Consider the following 18469-nt stretch of genomic DNA (forward strand, 5'->3'; position numbering starts at 1 on the left):
TCTGTGGACTCACACACACAGCAACAAAAGGATCTGCCCAAGGGCCTTTGCCCTAAATCCCTGCTGGCAGACCTCTGCCAACCTCTCTCCTCCAGGACTGTAAACCTGTGGCTAAGCCCTGAGAGCCACGGCGGACGTCTGCCACCTGCAGGTCAAAGGAAAGCGGCATCTTTGGGTTTTCGGAGCGAGCTTTGGTGGAATGAAGGGTTTTAGAAGAGAAACTGGACACAGGGAGGAGACTTCTACCAGCGGGGTATTGCCTTAATTTCCAGCATTTTTAGGGCGATGAGTTTCTAACTACATTCTTTTCTTCATTAGTGTACAGCACTATGGTGTCAGAAAAAATTATGATAGAATGCTGAGCAGTAGGACCTCATGATCAGAAAGGCATGGAATGCTTCTAGCAATGAGAAGGAACATGGACCTCTTTCTGCTCACACTTGCTCATCACAGCAAGAGTTACCTGAATGATGACGTTGGGACAACTGAATAACCACTGGAAAAGTTTAGAGTCTTTAAATAGTCTACTAAAATAAATTCCAGATGGCTTAAAAATGTAATTAGAACAACATAAAAATGTAATTAGAAAATATAATTAGAACAAATAATTTCTAAAAAGAAAAAAAAATCACTGTTTTCTCCCTCATTAATGGTCAAAGAATGTTTAAGTAAAAGGAAATAGCATTCTCACCCACACTGGTCAAACAGAATCAAAATGATAACATCCAGGTTGACAAGGGTCGGTGAAGCGATATACATGTGTACGCACACACATTGTAGAGCCTTTTGGAGAACAATCTGACAAGAATATTTCAGAGTACCTTAAAGATATCCGTGATACCTGTTGGTCCATTTCTAAGAATTTTTCTAAAGGAAATAATGATGACTAACAGGAAAAATTCAGCTATAAATACACTTATGATGGCCTTGTTCATAATAACTTCCACACTGGGTCTGACCTCAATGTCTGACAGGTCACAGGCTAAGTAAATCACAGCAGTTTACTGTGCTGGAACAAGTGATGCTGGATGATTTTACAGGACTCTGGGGAAAGGATACTGGGGAAAGTACTTGAGAGACTAATGGACAGAAGTAGATTATACACAGCATGCGTGGCAATCCCATTTTTGGACTATAAACTCCATCTCCATATCTAGACACACAGAAGCCCCTTGGGAAACTGTACCCCAAATATTGACAATTATTACATGGGTATGTGGGAAGAAAACAAAGGGACCAAGAAATTTTTTTTAAATGGAGTACAGAGCAGATACACACACATACACACACACACACACACACACACACACACAGAGTTGTCGTTGTTGTAGAAGTAGTAGATGGACACAATACCTTTATTCTTATTTATGCATTTTTATGTGAGGCCTGCAAAGCCACGATCATGGAAACCATGGCACTTCCCCCCGGGACCGGGACTCCTGGAGCCCACCACAGCCTTCCTTCTCACTAAACTGCGCCTTCTAGAGGAGAACACGGTATGAACAGGTGAGCCACAAACTGCCCTCTGCTCGATGGCTTGGCCTTCCAGGGGGACCTAGGGTGACTGGCCCTGTCTCACTCTTTGCAGTTCGGCCATTTAAGCAATCGTTTAGAAAGAAAAATGGCACAAGACAGGTCTGTCTTGGGCCTTTGGCCGTCTGAGAACGGGGAGCTCCTTCACTGAGGCTGGGGGACTTACCGCCTCACTGCACCGCTCCCCCCAGTTCTTTTCCGTGTTCCCATTTCATGACCTGCTTGTCATCTGATACTTGATATCGTTTTGAGACTGTACTGCTTTTCAGAAACTCTGTTCCACATGACCTAACCCATTTAAACACACTCTTCACCTGCTCTAGCTTTTTGTTATTCTGGTGAGTTTCCGTTACCTGTGGGAATCTCTTTGGTTTGTGCTACTTCCTGAATGTTTTCATCCTCCCCAAACACCTGCTATTGGAAACTGAGTCCCCAGTGTGACCAGCTGGGAGGCGGAGCCTCTGGGAGTGCACAGGATGACACTGTGGCCCTACAGAGAGGGCTAGGGAGTGGCTCTCACCCTCCCGCCTCTCCAGCCTTCACGTCCCGAGGACACAGCGCTGGCACCTTGACCTGGACCCCTGGCCCCCAGAACCGTGTGGGTTACCAGGCAGCCTGTGGCACTGCCGCAGCAGCACAGAAGACACCGCAGTCGGTTTAGCATTTTTCTTATACTGTGGTCATTTGATGTCGAATGGCTTTGGCTTCTCATTGTTCCCCATGTTCAAGGCACCTGCAGGGAATCTTTGTGAATCTAATTAGAGGAGGGGACTCCTCTGAGGAGAGGGGTATGGGTCTGTGCCAATTCTGTTTTATGACTCTGGGGCTCGCTCCTATTCTTGAGGAGGAACTGCTTACCAGACTGTCCAGCTGCTTCCTAGAGGCCAGTGGACCTTGTCTTCAAGGTTACATTGTTTTGGGGGGTGGGGATGATAGTGGGGATTGAACTTAGGGATGCTCTACCAGGGACCTACACCCCAGTTCTCTTGGACTTTTTAATTTTGGGACAGGGCGTTGCTAAGTTGCTGAGGCTGACCTCAAACTTGCCATTCTCCTGCCTCAGCCTCCCGAGTTGCTGGGATTATGGCCGTGGGCCACCACACCCGGCTCACGCTCACACTAGTTCTCATTGCTCTTCTGCCCCTGTGTTACTCCACTTGGCTCCCACCAGCAAGGTGGCTGGGACTGCTGGCAACGGCGACACACCATGGGTGACACTACCCTGCACATTTGCTGGGGATGCGAAGGACACAAGGACGTGAGTGACCTTCAGCCAGCCCACGCCATGGCTGTGCTTACACTGAGCACCCTGAAGTATGTGGTAACAGCTCCCGCTGGACAAGGGTGCAGAAAGGGTTCTGCTATGACTGTGCCAAGCTCAGCACTCATGAAAGCCAACGCAAAGCTCTAGACACCACTTCTGCTTTGACTAGCCGAGTCCTCTGCCGCTGATCCCAGTGTCTTGTGTTCTCTGGCACTCCATGAAACAGGAGCTGGGTTATCTGCCGGCTACCCAGTAGGGTAAAATCTCAGCCCCTGCATAGCATGAGGGTCCTCAATTATTTTCTTCTTGGTAATACCTAGCATTTCAGGCACTATAACTTGATTATTAACAAATTTATTATTTGCATGGTATATTACAAAAGATCATTTTCCAAAGACTTATCCAATAACGCTATAAAAACAAAAGCCCCCCTACTTCCTGTGAGTTCATCTGTGGGGCATGTCCAAGTCCAGTGATAATTTCACTGTCTGTCTTAAGTACCAACAATACCAAATCCAGGGCTCGGCGCCATGCCTCCATCTTTGGTGTGACAATGTCATAAACTCTTGGAACCTGCTCCAGTTTATCTGAAAAATCTGCATTAAAAATTCCACTATTTAGTTTACTATATTCATTTAAAATGTAAGCCAACGGTGAGCCAGAGGCTGTAGCATTTTGTACATGATGCTCGATGAACGTGCGGGCTGCAAGCTCTGATGGGCAAGTGGCTGAGTTACACATGAGTGCCGAGAGGTATCTGTGCCACCCGCCTGCCAGGCATTTAAGCACAGCTGGCCTGTATGCTGGCAGGGAGGAGGCCAGCCAGCAGGAAGTGTTAGGAAGCCACCCCAGACTGGGGTGGTCGCCTTTGTTCAGAGACTGCTCAGCAAGAATTTGAAGATGACTCAGACACAAAAATTCAACTGCTCCACCTCCAAGGAAGACCTTTTCCTCTTCTAGAGCATAATGCAAACGATATGCACAGGTCCAGAACCTGTCTTCTTTGGCTTGCATCTGTGCAGGGACTGAGTGAGTGAGCACCGCTGTGATCAGATTAATTCCTTCTGTTTTTAACAAGATTGGCATTCCGCTGCTCCTGCCTACAACCTCCAAGGGAGTTCTCCAGAAGGTCACGGAGACGCCACTGCCCACACAGTCTGCATTCACTTGGGAAACGTAGGTCACTGGCACTGCTCCCACAGCCTCAGCGAAAGCCTGCATCACGCTGCTGCCCACAGATCCCACCACCAGCCGCTTACTGTGCCTGCACTTTTCAGTCAAGGATTCAGATACATTTCCCTGCACCAGGATGAGGTTCACGTTGAACTGGGTCAACACCTGTAATACATAATTCGTCCACAGTTCTTCTGAGCTGTCTCCTTGAAGTTCCATGCTATCTAGTACTGTTTTAGTATTGGTGGACTCATTAAATCCCAGGTGGTGGTAACTCTCTACAAGGTCACCCTCAATGAGAACTACCCGGAGAGGCTGATTCTCTAATCCCTTGATCAGGGTTACACTAGCTATTGGTACAACAGTGACATACCCTGAACAAACACAAGACAAATTTTCGGGCAAGCCTGGGAGACAGCAAGTGAAGACTCTAGAAACATCAAACATAAATGGCACTGTACAGTTGCCTTGTTGCACACATGCCTTCTGATACTGCAGTTGTACTGCTGCTTCTACCAACTTCACGGTGCCAAGATCTCCATGGCTCAAACCCACTGCCAACTCTACCAAATCACAACATCTGTAAGTTTTGGGAGTCGCTGCGCTGTACTGTTCTAGAAACCCATCTGGTTTGCTTATCCAGAGACTGTTATCGGTCCTGTTAAAATGCCTACTGTGGATCAGTACTGACTTTCTAGAGCAGGTGTCTGTGTGCAGACTGCTCTTCAGACCTTGTGATGCCTCTTTACCTGCTTCGACCTTTACTGGAAGGTTGAAGAATTCTGGCAGTTTAACAGGTCTCCCAGAAAGACTGTAAACGGTCAATAGTTGAGAGGCAGCATGTTTGAAATCATGCTCTTTGGGTATCCCACCAGCACCTGAAGGGGCTTGTAGGAAAGGACAGGAACCAACATGAGGTGTTTCAAGTCCAGAAATGGTCCTTGAGTTGTGCACATGGTCAAATACGTTGTGGACTGGGACTTGAAGGAAAGCTACCTCTTCCCTGCAAGAGTCCAAGCCTTCTGACATCACTGCAGCGATTATGGAAACAGGAACACCAAGATGGAGGCACTCTTCAGCAGCCCTGCTCCACGCACCGACGAGAAACAAGAGAGTGCTGGTGCCAGTCCTATAGGTGTTGTTTTGTGCTTGAACTGCCTCATGGAGAAGCTGCCCCACTGTGCTGGTCAAATCCAAACTTTCAAGGAGTCTTACTGTTGAGCTGATCAACACACTTTCATGACAGTCCCCACCTGTAACAAATTTGGATGATTTCACTGGGCCCAGGAACGTTCTTCCTGTTTCTGCAAATGAGGACAGTTGTTGAAGTCCCACATGTCGTCTTTTGTTTATTACCCTGCAGGCCATCACAAGTCATCATCTGCAAATAAAATAAAAACTTGGAAACTTATTCAGTGTGATTCATCATTATGAATGAATACAGAGAAGAAAAATAAGATATGGTCCCTGCCTTTGAAGTACACATGGTTTCCATTAAATGTGGTCAGTGCAATGTGCAGTAAAATACTAATGACAAAGGTACAAAGACATGGCGGTGGCCACACCATTCAAGACGCAACACACGCTGTGTGCAGAAGGCAGCAATCCCCAGAGCGAGCCCTGAAGGACTACCTGAGCGGGTCAGCTAGGTGGAGGAGGAAGGAGGTGGGAGGTGGCAGTAAAGTACACACGCAGACCAACCTGTGGTGCTGGGGTAAGATTGGTTATCGTGAGCCATGGTGCTGTGGGCGCATACCGAGTACAGGGGGACCTCAGGAGACCAGCCTCCTGCAGAGGACAGAACCTGGATCAAGATGGGCATAACATACTATGCCGAGAAGCCTAGCCTTGCTCCTGCAGTGGAGGCCACTGAAGAGAGCTCCCCAGCTCACTGTGGCTCAGCAGTAGAGGTTGATAATAAGCATGAACCCCTGGGTTTAATCCCCAGTATCCCAACAGAAAGAGAAACAACTAGACATAGTGTTTGAAAGTTTGTACTACTACTTATTTTACTTTCCCGAGTCAGGGTCTGGCTAAGTTGCCCAGGCTGGCCTTAAACTTGTGATCCTGCTTCAGTCTCCGAGTCCCTGGGATTACAGGTGTGTACCACTGGCCGTCTCCTGAAAGCTTGTATATGTGTGTCTAGATCTCTGGGCTTGAACTCAGCTCACTGCTTACTAGCTGGGTGGCCTTCAGCAACTTAAACATTTAACTACTCTGGCCCTCAGTGTGCATATCTGAAAATGGAGCTAATCACAGCATCCACTTTGTGGGGTCATTAAGACAGTACAATGCTCCAGAGGTCTAGAGTCCTGTTCAAGGAGCCTTGACGGGGATGTTCCGGACATGTTAGCACTGTGGTAACAGATTCAGAGGACTGACTGGCTGCATGTAGAGAGGAGGTGGAGAGGCCAATTAAGAATTTTCTGTAATTACCTTGGTGAGAAATGTGGAAGAGAGATGGAGGGAGGAAATGGATTTGATCAAGGATTACATTATAAAGGAAAATAAGTGCTATTTAAATGGAGGCTCAAGAGCAAGCTCAGGAGGCTGAGGCAGGAGGACTGCAAGTTCAAAGCTAGCCTCAGCAATTTAATTAGGTTCTAAGCAACATAGCAAGACCATCTCTATTTAAAATATTAAAAAGAGCTGGGGATGTGGCTCAGTGATTAGGTGTCCCTGGGTTTAATCCATAGCATGCATGCAAGCGCGCACACGCACACACACACACAAAAGCAAGCAACTAACTCCACATAATACTTTGGAATCTGCACCCAAAATTATAGGAAGTTACAAGGGAAGGACTTTAGTCCTATAAATAGAACTCCCTTCGGCTGTGGCTCTCAACACCCCCTAACTGAAAAGCCATCTATAAAACTGATGCCTTGGGAGGCATGATCCCTGGCGACTCAGCAGGGAAGCCGAGATCAGAGAAAATACAAACTTGCCCTTTGCTCTAAGAATCCATGATTTTTTTGAATAATACTTCTTAATCACAATCTTTTAAATCTCAAACACTGAAAAGCAAACAACTCAGACTTTTGCTTTTCCTCCCACGCTGTCTCTGCACCCCACCTGGCCCCCGCACTGCACCACCCCTGGAGAGTGCCCTGAGAGGGGCTCCAGGGCAGCAGGCGCTGAGCCCAGAAGCAGCTGGCGGCGTCCCAGGACTCGGAGGGAAGCTGGAACAGCTTGACAGACTCTCTGCGTTCAGTTTCAAGGCCTCTTTTGTGAATTTTCAATTCTATATAACAAAAATTTATGATATGGTCAGCAATATTCCTAGATAGCACCATAATACGTCAGAACAGCCCCAGGTTGAGGTTGATGGCTCCAACCTCAACCCTCCCGAGACTGTCATGTTCTCCGACCCACAGTGTGGTGAGGTTCTGCCGCACCACATCCGCCTTTTACCTCCTACTCCGTAACATCAACTCTCTACTTGCCTGTTTTGAATTCGACTTGTCAACTATTACAGTTGCTCCCTTGTACAAATATCCTTAAATTCAGCTCATCTGGATGAAGTCCAGCCCCAGCCACTCCGTGCTTGCCCCAGTGCAGATGAAACACACACACAACCACGCTCACTGGTGTCATTTGAGGTTCATGGCCCCAAACCTCAAGTGGCCTTAAAACCGCCTCACAATATATTTCCCTAGTCCATTTATCTTTTCTTCTTTTAATAATTATTACTTTCTCTTATCTATCTAAGAAAGGTTTTTTTCCTAACTCTCAGAAGAAAACTTATTTTTCTGTATTTCTTCTGAAAGCTTTATTGTTTTAAATTGATCTAAAATTCATTTAACATAAACTGAACCATTTTAAAGTGTACCACTGGCATTTACAGTGGCCTTCAGTACGTTTGCAATGCTGTATAACTATTAGTTTCATCATCCCTAAAGAAGCCCTAGGGCTATGAAGCAGTCTCTGCCCCATTCCCTCCCAGACCTGGCAGTCACCACCCTGCTTTCAGTCTTTCAGCACTATCATTCTTGATACCTTACATAAACGGCATCATAAAACACCGATTCTCACTTGGCCTGTTTCTGAGGCTCATCCACACTGTAGTATGGACCAGGGCTTCATTCCTCTTTCATGGCTGAGCGACCTGCCTTCGGACAATCGCACTTAGCATATCCTCTTTTCCATGGATGCACATTTGAGTTCCTTCCATCTGCTGGCCATTGTGAATTATGCTGCTATGGACTTCCATGTACAGTGTGGACCTGAACAACTGTTTCCAATTCTTTACCCTAGGAGGGAACCTGGAGGTACTTTCTTTAAGGAACCACCACAGTGTTTTCCACAGCAGAACACTCACACCAGCCACGCACAAGGTATTGGTTTCCTGGGCTGCCCTACCAGATATCACAGAGCACCAGAGGCTCAAAACTACACACCCATGCTCTTACGGTTCTGGAGATAGAATCCAAAATCCAGGCACTGGCAGGGCAGTGAGTCTCTCACCCCCCAGGGAAGATTCTTTCCTTGCCTCTTCCAGCTTCTAGTTACTCCTGGTAACTTAATCTCTGTTTCAAATGGCCTTTCTACAATCATGAACCAGTTGGTGGGCCTAGGGCCCAGCCTAATCCAGTATAACCTCAGCTTCAGTGATCTCCCTCATTTCAAAAAACACCACATTCTGAAATTCTGGAAGGACATGAAGTGTGTGTGTGTGTACTGTTCAATCAACAGGACACTCAACAATACTTTTTTTTTTTTTTTGTAAAATTAAAGACATCCCACTGATGTGGAGTGATCTCACTGTGCTTCTGACCTGCACTTTCCTAATGATGATGGGCATCTTTTCATGTGCTTGTTGGCATTTGTACTGAGGATTGAACACAGGGGCACTCTACCATGGAGCATTTCTCCCAGTTCTTTTTAGTCTTTACCTTGAGACAGGATCTCATTAAGTTGCCCACGCTGGCCTTGAACTTGCCATCCTCCAGCCTCAGCCTCCTGAGAGCAGTGGAATTTCCAGGAGCGCAGCACTGCATCCAGCTTCCACTTGTAAATCTTAATGGAGAAATGTTTTTTCAAGTATTTCACCCATTTAAGAAGCGCTGCTGATTTTCTTGTGTTGAGCTGTAAGTGCACGCTGGGTACTAGACCCTTATCAAACAACAGCAAGAGCCAATCAGGGTCCTGCACGCAGGGATCCAACTGTGGACACAAAAACCTGGGGAAAAAACCTGCACCTGCAGCTGACAAGTTCTTGTCACTTTCCTTCAAAATGCCTCATAACAACTGTTCATGTGGCATTTACATTTTATTAGGAAGTAATAAGTAATCCCAGAGGAGAGTTAAAGTATATGGGAAGATGTAAAAGTAACTGGCAAACCTGTGGACTTGGGTATTCACAGGGGAGTCCTGGAACCAGTCAACCAAGGACGTGAAAGACCACTGTATACAATTTGCAAACACACTCCCGTTTGCGGAAAACAAATGCAGTGATTTCTACATTGTTGAGGACATGCACAAGTTTTTAGTTTTGATGCAGTCCACTTTTTTTGTTTCTGTTGCTCATGTTCTTGGTGCCATATCATTCCACTGCCACATCCAAGATCATTCATATTTAACCAAACATCATCTTTAAATTATAAATTCATCCCTTAACAGTGTTGATCAATTTGGGGTTAACTTTTGTATATGGTATAAGCAGAGGTCCAATTTCATTTTTTGTGTGGTACTGGGGATTGAGCTCAGGGGCACTTGACCACTGAGCCACCTCCCCAGCCCTAGTCTGTATTTTATTTAGAGACAGGGTCTCACTGAGTTGCTCAGTGCCTTGCTTTTGCTGAAGGTGCCTTTGAATTCGTGATCCCCCTGCCTCTGCCTCTGCCTCCCAAGCTGCCAGGATTACAAGCGTGCACCACCAAGCCCAGCCCAACTTCATGTTTTGCATGTAGATATCCAACTGTTCAGCACCATTGGTTGAAGAGAGTCTTCTCTCAACTGAGTGGCCTTTGCATTTTTGTCAAATACCAACTGGCCATAGGTACATGGGTTTATTTTTGGTTTCTCAATCAATTCCACTGCCCCTGTGTTCACTTGGTGCCAGCACCATACTGTTGTGACAACACAGCTTTGCAGTACATTTTGATGTCAGGAACCCGGGCTGCAAACTTTTTCTTTACATTTATGTTTATAATTCATCTTAAACTGATTTTTGTAAATTACTGGAAACATTGGCTCCTTTTTCCTCATGAATATCCAGGTGCTTCAAAATAATCTGTTGAAAGGAATAGCTTAAAAAGACTGTTTTTGTTTGTTTTGCTTTTCATTTCTAACACATGTTGAGAGTTCACCGGGTGTGAGGCACTTACCAGGCCTATGTCACGTGGCCCTCACAGCAGCAGTGTGAGGTGGTACTGCCATGAGCCTCCTGGTGATGCGGAAAGGAGGCGTGATAATCAACACACACGACCTCGTGACTAGTAAGTAAAGGGCTATGGACTAGAACCCAGGTTTGTTCAAGCTACCAACTGCCTCATGATGCTGCCCTCGGGCTGCATTCTCTACCCACGGTCTCCATTCCTCAGGCCTCTGCCTTCTTCCAAGCCTGGTTAACACTCTTATCAGGCATAGGCCCATGTCTTTTTAAGATGTCTGCTTACGGTCTCCTTTCTGTACTGTCTGAACCACAAGGATATTAATGCACAAATGGAAAAATTCATGAGCTATTCCAAACTTAGTTGGTATGGAATTTATATGAAAAAAACCTTCCCAAAGAAGGCATACAATTAAAAAAACTAGTCTACATGCAAAATATCACATACAACTGCTATGAAAATAAATATTTACAAAAGACCTGTTTCAGCATCTTGAAGAACCTACTCCAACTTTGAGTAGTAATCTAAAAACAAAAACAAAAACAAATCAGTCTAAGGTTTCTAACTTTGGATGACCTTCTTAATTATTACTTTAAAGAAGCTGCAAGGGCCTACCATAAACACAAAAAAAGAGACTGAAAACAAGAATTCCTCACCTTCTAAGAGGCTGGGCCTACAAAGGCAAAGACAGTGAAGGTGATGGGGGACAGGACCTCTGGCACCTTCCTTCCTCCTCCCTGAGTGACAGACCAGCAGAGTCGCCTCTGTTTATCCAGGATTTTGAAATCAGAAGGCATTTTCTTTTCACAAGGTCATGTCTAGTTTTGTCCGAAGTACTCAGCTCAACACTAAGACGCGTTTCTCAGGAGCGGCCTGGGGACAATCAGCCTTTCATCATAAAAATCAACAGTTTCCTCATCTCCAGTCTATTCCCAACACAGAGTCTAATCCTATCAACCCACTGTTTAAAAGCCTCTCAGAAAGTCGTGGACCTTTGTCTGACATAGGACTCCCTTCACTGATGGTGGGAATCTTGCAAAGCCTCCCCAGCTCACTGATACGAGAGTCCCAGTGCTCACAAGCCCCAGGAACATGCACTTCTTCCCTTTCCCTTCTGACTCCACCTCACTCTGCTCTGGCCTCCATCCTGTTCCTGGAACATGCAAAGCCTGCTCTCCACCTTAGGGTTTCTATTCTAGTTGTTCTCCCTTTCTGGAATACTCCTTCTCCAAGAACTCTACTGTTTCACCACCTTTAAATATTTTCTCAAATTTCCTTTTCAGTACAGCCCACCCTGAGCACCCTATTAATAACACAAACTCTTCTCCCTCTACACCCTGGATACTCTTAGTAGCATACAGTTTACTTATCATTTATGAACCCTGTTAGAATATAATTTCCAGGAGTGCAATTTAGTCATGGAAGTATCTCAAGTACCTACAGCATTGTTGTATACTTTACTGCAGGCACTCAAAAATTATTTGGTAAATGATTTTCACATTTGTTATCCCAAATTTGAGTACACACCTGAAACAAGAGAAAACAGATATCACTGTTTAGTATTCCTCCAACATGAATATAACTTTCAACTACCTTTGGAGTTGACTGATTCCTATTTGGCACTGCCTTAGTTGGAACCCTTTAATTTCTTTTAAAGAGGCTTCAGAATCATTCTGAAAAACTAAAAATAGAATTGGGTAAATTGGGTATTCCACTGCCAATAACTATTTATCTTGGAAAATAAAGTCTTCTTAACATTGTGCTGTAAAGTCTACACTCAGACTTTTTAAGACCCATCTCCCACCCTTCCTTGAAAGCCACATGATTGTGCTATACCACGTACCTTACTTTGTACATACTACACTTTGATTTCAACAGCCTATCCTCTTTATACCTCCTTGAATGCTCTATGGCTCTATGACCCAAGGCAAATGCCACATTTTGGATACAGCTTTCTCCAGTGCTGGAGGAGGAGTCCCTCCTTTCTGTGCTCCCAAGCACAGCCCCTGTGTTTATGTCTTGTCTATCTCAACCACTAATCTGGGGACCCTTGGTTTTATTCATCTTTTACACTCTACATGCAATTCCTTTCAAACTCAGTAGCTGACAGGCTGACATGTAAAGCAATAAATCTGGTAGATACATAAGATATAATAAATCTGGTAGATATAAGAAATCTAGTTATCACTAGGAATGTCTATACTGCAACCGGATTAGTGGCAGCCCTTTTTCAAGACTGAGTACATTCTAATCAAGACCTAGAACTGCAATCTGAGCCCTACCATTTAAAAAAAAGAAAACAAAACATCTTAACTCCACGTTCCCAAACAGAAGCGTAAATCGCAGAGTGATGCAAAAACAGGCCACCCACTGTTCAACCTTCTCGTTACCGTCAGATCAGACCCGATGCAGCCGAGCCTGAAGCCGGGGTCAGGCTGAGGCCCGCTGGACCACGTTCCTTCCTGGTCTCAGAAGCCCCGCTAACGCAGTGCTCCAAGAAGCACTCGGCTCCAGCTGGGCGACCTGCGGTGGCTAAACCGCACCCTCGCCCCGGCCTCAGCTGGTTCTCCGCCGGGGCCGCAGAGGCCCTGCTGGGCGCGGGCCACCGTCGTCCTCTCACCGGCCCTCGCGGCCAGCGGCCTCGGAAGGCGCAGGTTCTCCCCGCGCCCGACCTGAAGAGCCCCACAGACCTGGGATTCACGCCGGCAGCCAAAGCCGGAAACGCCCCCGCCCCGTCCGCGCTCGGGAATTTCCGTTTCACGGCGGAGAAGGCGGGGCACGCCACGTTATTGGTGGAGAATCGGGAGGGGGGGGGCGTGAGGACTCCCTTTCCGACCATTGGATGGAGTGTCCGTCCATCAGTACGCAGCCCGGTGGGCGGGGTTCGCGGGGCGAAGGCGGCCCTAGCAACGCGGGTGGAGCGGGCGGGGCGGAGGGCGGGGCGACATGGTGAGTGTGGGTCCCGGGAAGGAGGGGAGCTTGGGCCTGTGAGGTGGAGCCTCTGCTTCCCTCGGGGCTCCGCAGGAGTCGCCGAGGCGTCCTTCCTGTGGCTCGCTCTGGGCGGCCCGCAATCCCTCCCTTCGGCCGCCGCGCCGCCGCCGCTGGAGGCGAGGGCGTGAGCTGCCCCGGGAGCCGTGAGGCCGAGGCTTCGGGCCCAGGGCTCCTGGGTTCAGAGCTGGAGGCTAGGGCCCCGGCGCTGCCGCCGGCCGAGGCTAGCCCGACGCCCCGCTTGCCGGCAGAAAACCGCACCTCGCCGGAAGAGGACGCCGCCCAGGCGGCGCGGACACTGCCAGTTGGCGCACCGTCGCCGTCCGGCCTCTGCAGTAGTATTTCGCCTGGGCCGCGTGGCCGTTCGCCCCTCCGCCGCTGTACACGGCAGCACGGGGAGGAGACGGGAGCGGCTCTGGTTCCGTGGGGCGGCCCCCCACCCCGTGCTAGGAAACGGGCCTACGTGAAGGTCACTCCTCCTGGGCGAGTGCCCCTCGGATACCCCGCGGGGGGACAGTCGTACCACCGCCACTGCCCGTTCCACCATCTCTCCTTTGCTCCTTCCCCTCTCAAAAGGCACTAATTTTAAGGAAAAAAAATCTAAGTGATAAAAAAGAACCAGGCTTTCCACCAAGTTCTTAATAACCCAAAGCACAAATTTAGTGAGGGGCAACTTTATAATAGCAGGAAGTAGGGTCCTTCAATAAGTTCATTTATCAGATTCAACTATGCGTCCATTATTCTAGGCATGTAGTTTGTCTTTCACCCACGTGTGTATTTATTGCAGGCGTCTGACCAACACACAAGTTCAGAGAAAAGAGCAGTGAAAACTGAATTGAATGAAATGCAAAAGCAAGAAATTAAAGAGGCCTTTGACTTATTTGATGCTGATGGCTCTGGGACCATAGATGTGAAAGAACTGAAGGTCCTGAAATAATTTCCAATTCCAACACATTTCAAATTCCATGTTTGTGGAATCAGACTTTAACGGTAGTCTTCGGGAAGCTTGAGAGTGTTAACAAACAATATCTTGTTAACATTTAAATCATGTTCTATACGTGAGCAAGCCAAGCCCAGGGTGTACAGTACACTCTAGCACAGCTGGGTTGAAACCTGGGACTGCTGACCTCATTTCTAGGTTAATGCTCAGTCCCTGTTAAAAAAGAGAAGCCTGAGCTGGAGTTGTGGCTCAGTGGTAGAGGGCTTGTCTAGCCTGTGAGAGGCACTGGGTTTGAGACTCAGCACAGCATACATTTATTAAATGAATAAAGGTCCATCAACATCTAAAAAAAATTTTAAAAAGAGAAGCTGTTGATTAATGAATATTTAATCAGAATGATATCTTGGCATATTAAAATTTTTTTCTTCCTATTCTAGATTGCATTGCGGGCCTTAGGATTTGAACCAAAGAAAGAAGAACTTAAACAAATGATAGCTGAAATGGACAAAGAAGGAATTGGCACCATTAGTTTTGAAAAATTTTTTGCCATTATAAGTGTAAAAATGGTATAGTCATGATATTGTTTTTTTCAGAGAAACACAAGCAGTAGCTTTCCAAATTTGAGGGAGGGCTGAAACAGGTTTCATAGAAGAATTTGGGTCTAGAAGTTTCAGATTGGGTGGGACACAGATAAACAGAAATTGCAAGATTAAAACATTCTCAGATTGGTAATGGAGACTGTTGTGGAGAATGGGGTTTGTCGGGAAATAATGAGGACATATGTCAGGATGGACAGAATGGAGCTAGAATTTAAAAACTTGCACTTGGCAAGCATGTTGAGGGCCTGTATTTGCAGGCCTTGTTCTGCAGAGCCTTGCAGGAGCTCTGCGGAGCCTATGTCTTTGGAATGGACCTGAGTGATGAGGGCCAGTATAGGGTGCATTTTCCTGCCTCACTGTGTTCTGAACCTCAGTTCCTTGAGGGCAAGTGTGAGGGCATTGGGTGGTTAACAGTGCAGCAGTCAGCTCAGCTCAGCTGCCCAGTACACTGGAGCGCTAGTGCTCAGAGGCCTGAGAAGATCTGTTTTTAGAATATTTATTTATTCTAGCAGTATAATCAAAGACAAGTGCCAGTTATTTCATATTTTTAAAGGGTGAGAAAGATGAAAAAGAAGAAATATTGAAGGCTTTCAAATTATTTGATGATGATGATACTGGGAGGATAACACTAAGTAATATCAGGAGAGCCGCCAAGGAGCTCGGGGAGAATTTAACAGATGATGAACTGCAGGTAAATCTTGCTTGTTTTTATAATTTATGTGTAATTACAACTTTTGTATAAAATGTTATATTCTAACTTTAGTTGTACATTAAAAGTAAAATTTGATTTCGAGCATGTAATTTAACATTCATTTCTGTCATTCATTTTAGTAGATTTTATATATCATTTTTTGTTTTGTTTTATAGGAAATGCTTGATGAAGCTGATTATGATGGGGATGGAGAAATAAATGAGGAAGAATTTTTGAAAATGATGAAGAAGACCGCTTTTTAATACTGTTCTTTTCTGTCCCATTTGTTATATGATTCAATAATGTAAGATCTGAATGGATTCATTTTCAATTTTTAGTTTGTCTACACAGATTGGTCTCTTGGTGTCTGTGTGAAAAGTTGTGTTTCTACCAATATTGTTATATTTGCCATACAAAGAAACAAAACATGAGAGCTTCCTTGAGCCAGGAATGTAAGAGCAGTGTTAATCCCAACTGCTTTTTTTAAGTGGGTTCCACAGACTTAGAATTTTATTGAAGTTTATTGCAGTTGGCCCCACATCCAAATGAATCTGGCAAACAAACCATTATTATTGTGTGACCTCCCAGCTCCAAAACCCTGAGCAAGAAACGTCTGTTCCCCTTTGGGCTGCTTGCTCGCCCTGGGCGGTAGCAAGGCCAGCAGCAGCAGCCCTGTCAGGGCGTCACACCGGCACAGGGCCCCAGGAGTATGTGAGAAGCCCATGCAGGTGTCCTGTGGACACTCGTTTCTCTGCATGCCTACAGGAATGTCTGAAGCCCAAGAAACCTGTCTTGGAGGTGTGCTGCAGTGCTCTGGTACCTGGGGCCCCAAGCTGTGCAGCGCCAGAGGCAGATTGAGAGCACAGAGCCTTCTTGCCAAGGCTGCCTGAGAATGTCTGCCTTCCTGTTTGTAGTGGCACTATCAATCATTATTCGGAAGCAGGTTGTCTTTAAATGCAAGCGAATATTCGATCACACCAATCGAGTGAGGAGCTTGAGATGCTCAGGTGCTGCCCCTCCATCACCATCCGTGAGCGGAGTCGCTGCCTCTGCCTCGTTCTTCCATCTGTGGAGCATGAGACCTCTGCCTCCCACACCAGCACCGTGCAACAGACCTGGAATCGAGCCAGGGCGTTGGGACAGGTCACTTCTGATGGGAATTGGGTCCCCAAGTCAGTGCCCTCTGTTCTGCTGGGCTCTCTCCAAAGCTATCTTCCCCACTGTTAACCTTGTTTTGTCACCTGGTCTAGTCACACTTGTCCTCAGTTACTTCCTGGAGCTTCCAGCGCCTCTCCTGGAGGAAAACCCATCTTCCTCATCTGCACGTGTTCTTGTTTCACACTGTTCCTCCCATCCAGTTTTCATCTCAGATCCTCCCCAGGACCTTTTCTGGGTCACACATAACAATGAAATGAGCGTTTCTTTTCCTTGTCCTGAGGTGTATGAACTCCGGTGACAGTGCAGCCGACCAGAGCTGAAAATCCTCTGCAGTGGAGCTGCTTGTCCATGCGGTGGGCAGTGGCTGCTGGAAGCTGCAGTGTGCACCCGGGAAACATTTCAGGAACCCTCTTGGGGTGAACGTTCTGGGTTTTGCATGATTTGATGCTGGAAGTTTTATTGGTGATACTTTGCTATACTCCTGCAGCCCTTAGAATTGGCTGGTTCAGTCTTAAATGCCTGCATGGTGTCTTTTTAGGATAAAGGATAACCATGTATTTCTAGTGGGGGAAAATTAAACAGTATTTTTCTGTAAGTGGGGGAGAGGGTCAGCTAAAATAGTGGGATGGCCAAAGCTTTTTGGTTCCGGTTTTCAAGCTAACAATGTATTTTCAGATGACTGGGTCACATTTACCTTTCTCTCTGGGAGCTTGCATACATTCTTGTCCTGAAGCATGAAAAGGAGTCCTCAAATGATTGAAAAGAAGAAGGTAAGGGGCTCTGAAGGCTACTAGTTCTTTTATCTTTTATTTGGTAACTTAAATTAACCAGCATTATTTTACTGTGACCAATAGTTTCTTTATGACACTTGTTTCAACATCCAAACTGCTGTTTTAAAACCCTGGCTTTCAACTCCTAGAGAGGCTGTGGTGTGCCCTGTTGTCTCTTCCAACAAGCACACTGTCTGCAAGGCACAGCACGCCCTCTGATGAGCTGTGTACTGGGAACGCAGTTTAGGAGCAGTTCAAGAATCGTGAACATATTTCATGAATATTAGTTCCAAGGCTAAGAGCTGCCAGCCTAATGTATAGGAGCAGAATCTCTGATGGACCAAGGGCTTATAGATTTGGTTCATTCTTTCATGTCACACATCTCTAGTTTGAATATGGCAGTTTTTTCCTGGTCGATGGCCAAGGTTGCAAGTGGCTTTGGACCTGTACCCTACTGCTGCGAGCTCTTCCCACCCACCATGGAAGAGCTAACTGCAGTTGCCTATAACCACCAAAGACAGGGTCTATTTGGGGCAATGTAGTTTTTTCCTAATGTGTTGTTTCTTGGGAGGACATGCCTGTTAAAATCAGCTTCTTCACTGTAATTTCTGAGAAAAGTTCACTCAGAACTCCCTGAATTGAGAGGAGAAGCCTGGAGGGAAGTTTGAGAAAACCTTCCTTGGAGAGGATTGGAAGAGCATGTACATCTCACTGGAGGAACCAAGAAACTAATTTCCTTATGTTAAGTGCACTTTATGTATTTCTAATAAGAGGACTTTCCAGAAAGTGAAATTTTAAAAGGTGAAATATAAATAAATTTCATAATTATATAAAAAAGTCTGTGGCACAGTGGCACATGCCTATCATCCCAGCTATTCAAGAGGCTGAGGCAAGTTCAAGGCTATCTGAGGCAATTTAGGAAAATCCTGCCTCAAAATTAAAACTAACAGGGGCTGGGGTTGGGTGGGGCTGGGGCTCAGTGGCAGAGTGCTGGCCTAGCATGTGTGAGGCACTGGGT

General features: G+C 46.3%; 2 protein-coding genes across 5 annotated transcripts; one reads left to right on the forward strand and one right to left on the reverse strand.

Annotated features, from left to right (window-relative positions):
- Positions 1-3135: 3135 nt before the first annotated feature.
- On the reverse strand, positions 3136-13034 carry Bbs12 (Bardet-Biedl syndrome 12). 4 transcript variants are annotated; one of them, XM_071614723.1, is made up of 4 exons: positions 12696-13034; positions 10962-11832; positions 8866-10829; positions 3136-5351 (listed from the first exon to the last, which is right to left on the reverse strand). In XM_071614723.1, exon 4 carries the CDS (start codon positions 5336-5338, stop codon positions 3209-3211), a length of 2130 nt encoding a protein of 709 aa, XP_071470824.1. In that variant the 5' UTR covers positions 5339-5351; positions 8866-10829; positions 10962-11832; positions 12696-13034; the 3' UTR covers positions 3136-3208. The 4 variants fall into 4 exon arrangements, with proteins under 4 accessions (XP_071470824.1, XP_071470825.1, XP_071470823.1 ...); XM_071614724.1 differs by lacking the exon at positions 8866-10829; XM_071614722.1 differs by lacking the exons at positions 8866-10829; positions 10962-11832; positions 12696-13034 and adding an exon at positions 7046-8235.
- On the forward strand, positions 12712-18250 carry LOC139706381 (uncharacterized). The gene is made up of 8 exons (XM_071614032.1): positions 12712-12734; positions 12866-13090; positions 13276-13762; positions 14081-14218; positions 14671-14799; positions 15386-15523; positions 15700-15827; positions 16289-18250. The coding sequence occupies exons 1-7, from the start codon at positions 12712-12714 to the stop codon at positions 15784-15786; spliced, it is 1227 nt and encodes a 408-aa protein (XP_071470133.1). The 3' UTR covers positions 15787-15827; positions 16289-18250.
- The last annotated feature ends 219 nt before the right edge of the window (positions 18251-18469 follow it).

Source organism: Marmota flaviventris, chromosome 7 (genome assembly GCF_047511675.1).
Source record: "Marmota flaviventris isolate mMarFla1 chromosome 7, mMarFla1.hap1, whole genome shotgun sequence".
In the NCBI taxonomy this organism is placed as follows: Eukaryota; Metazoa; Chordata; class Mammalia; order Rodentia; family Sciuridae; genus Marmota; species Marmota flaviventris.

Excerpts from the sequence above, each read along its gene's own strand:
- LOC139706381 (XM_071614032.1), top strand. The coding sequence starts at position 12,712 with ATGCAGCCGAGCCTGAAGCCGGG. Across the intron at positions 12,735-12,865 it reads CAGCCGAGCCTGAAGCCGGG|CTGGTTCTCCGCCGGGGCCG; the intron begins GTCAGGCTGAGG and ends CCCCGGCCTCAG. Across the intron at positions 15,524-15,699 it reads TAACAGATGATGAACTGCAG|GAAATGCTTGATGAAGCTGA; the intron begins GTAAATCTTGCT and ends TTTGTTTTATAG.
- Bbs12 (XM_071614724.1), bottom strand. The coding sequence starts at position 5,338 with ATGGCCTGCAGGGTAATAAACAAAAGACGACATGTGGGACTTCAACAA.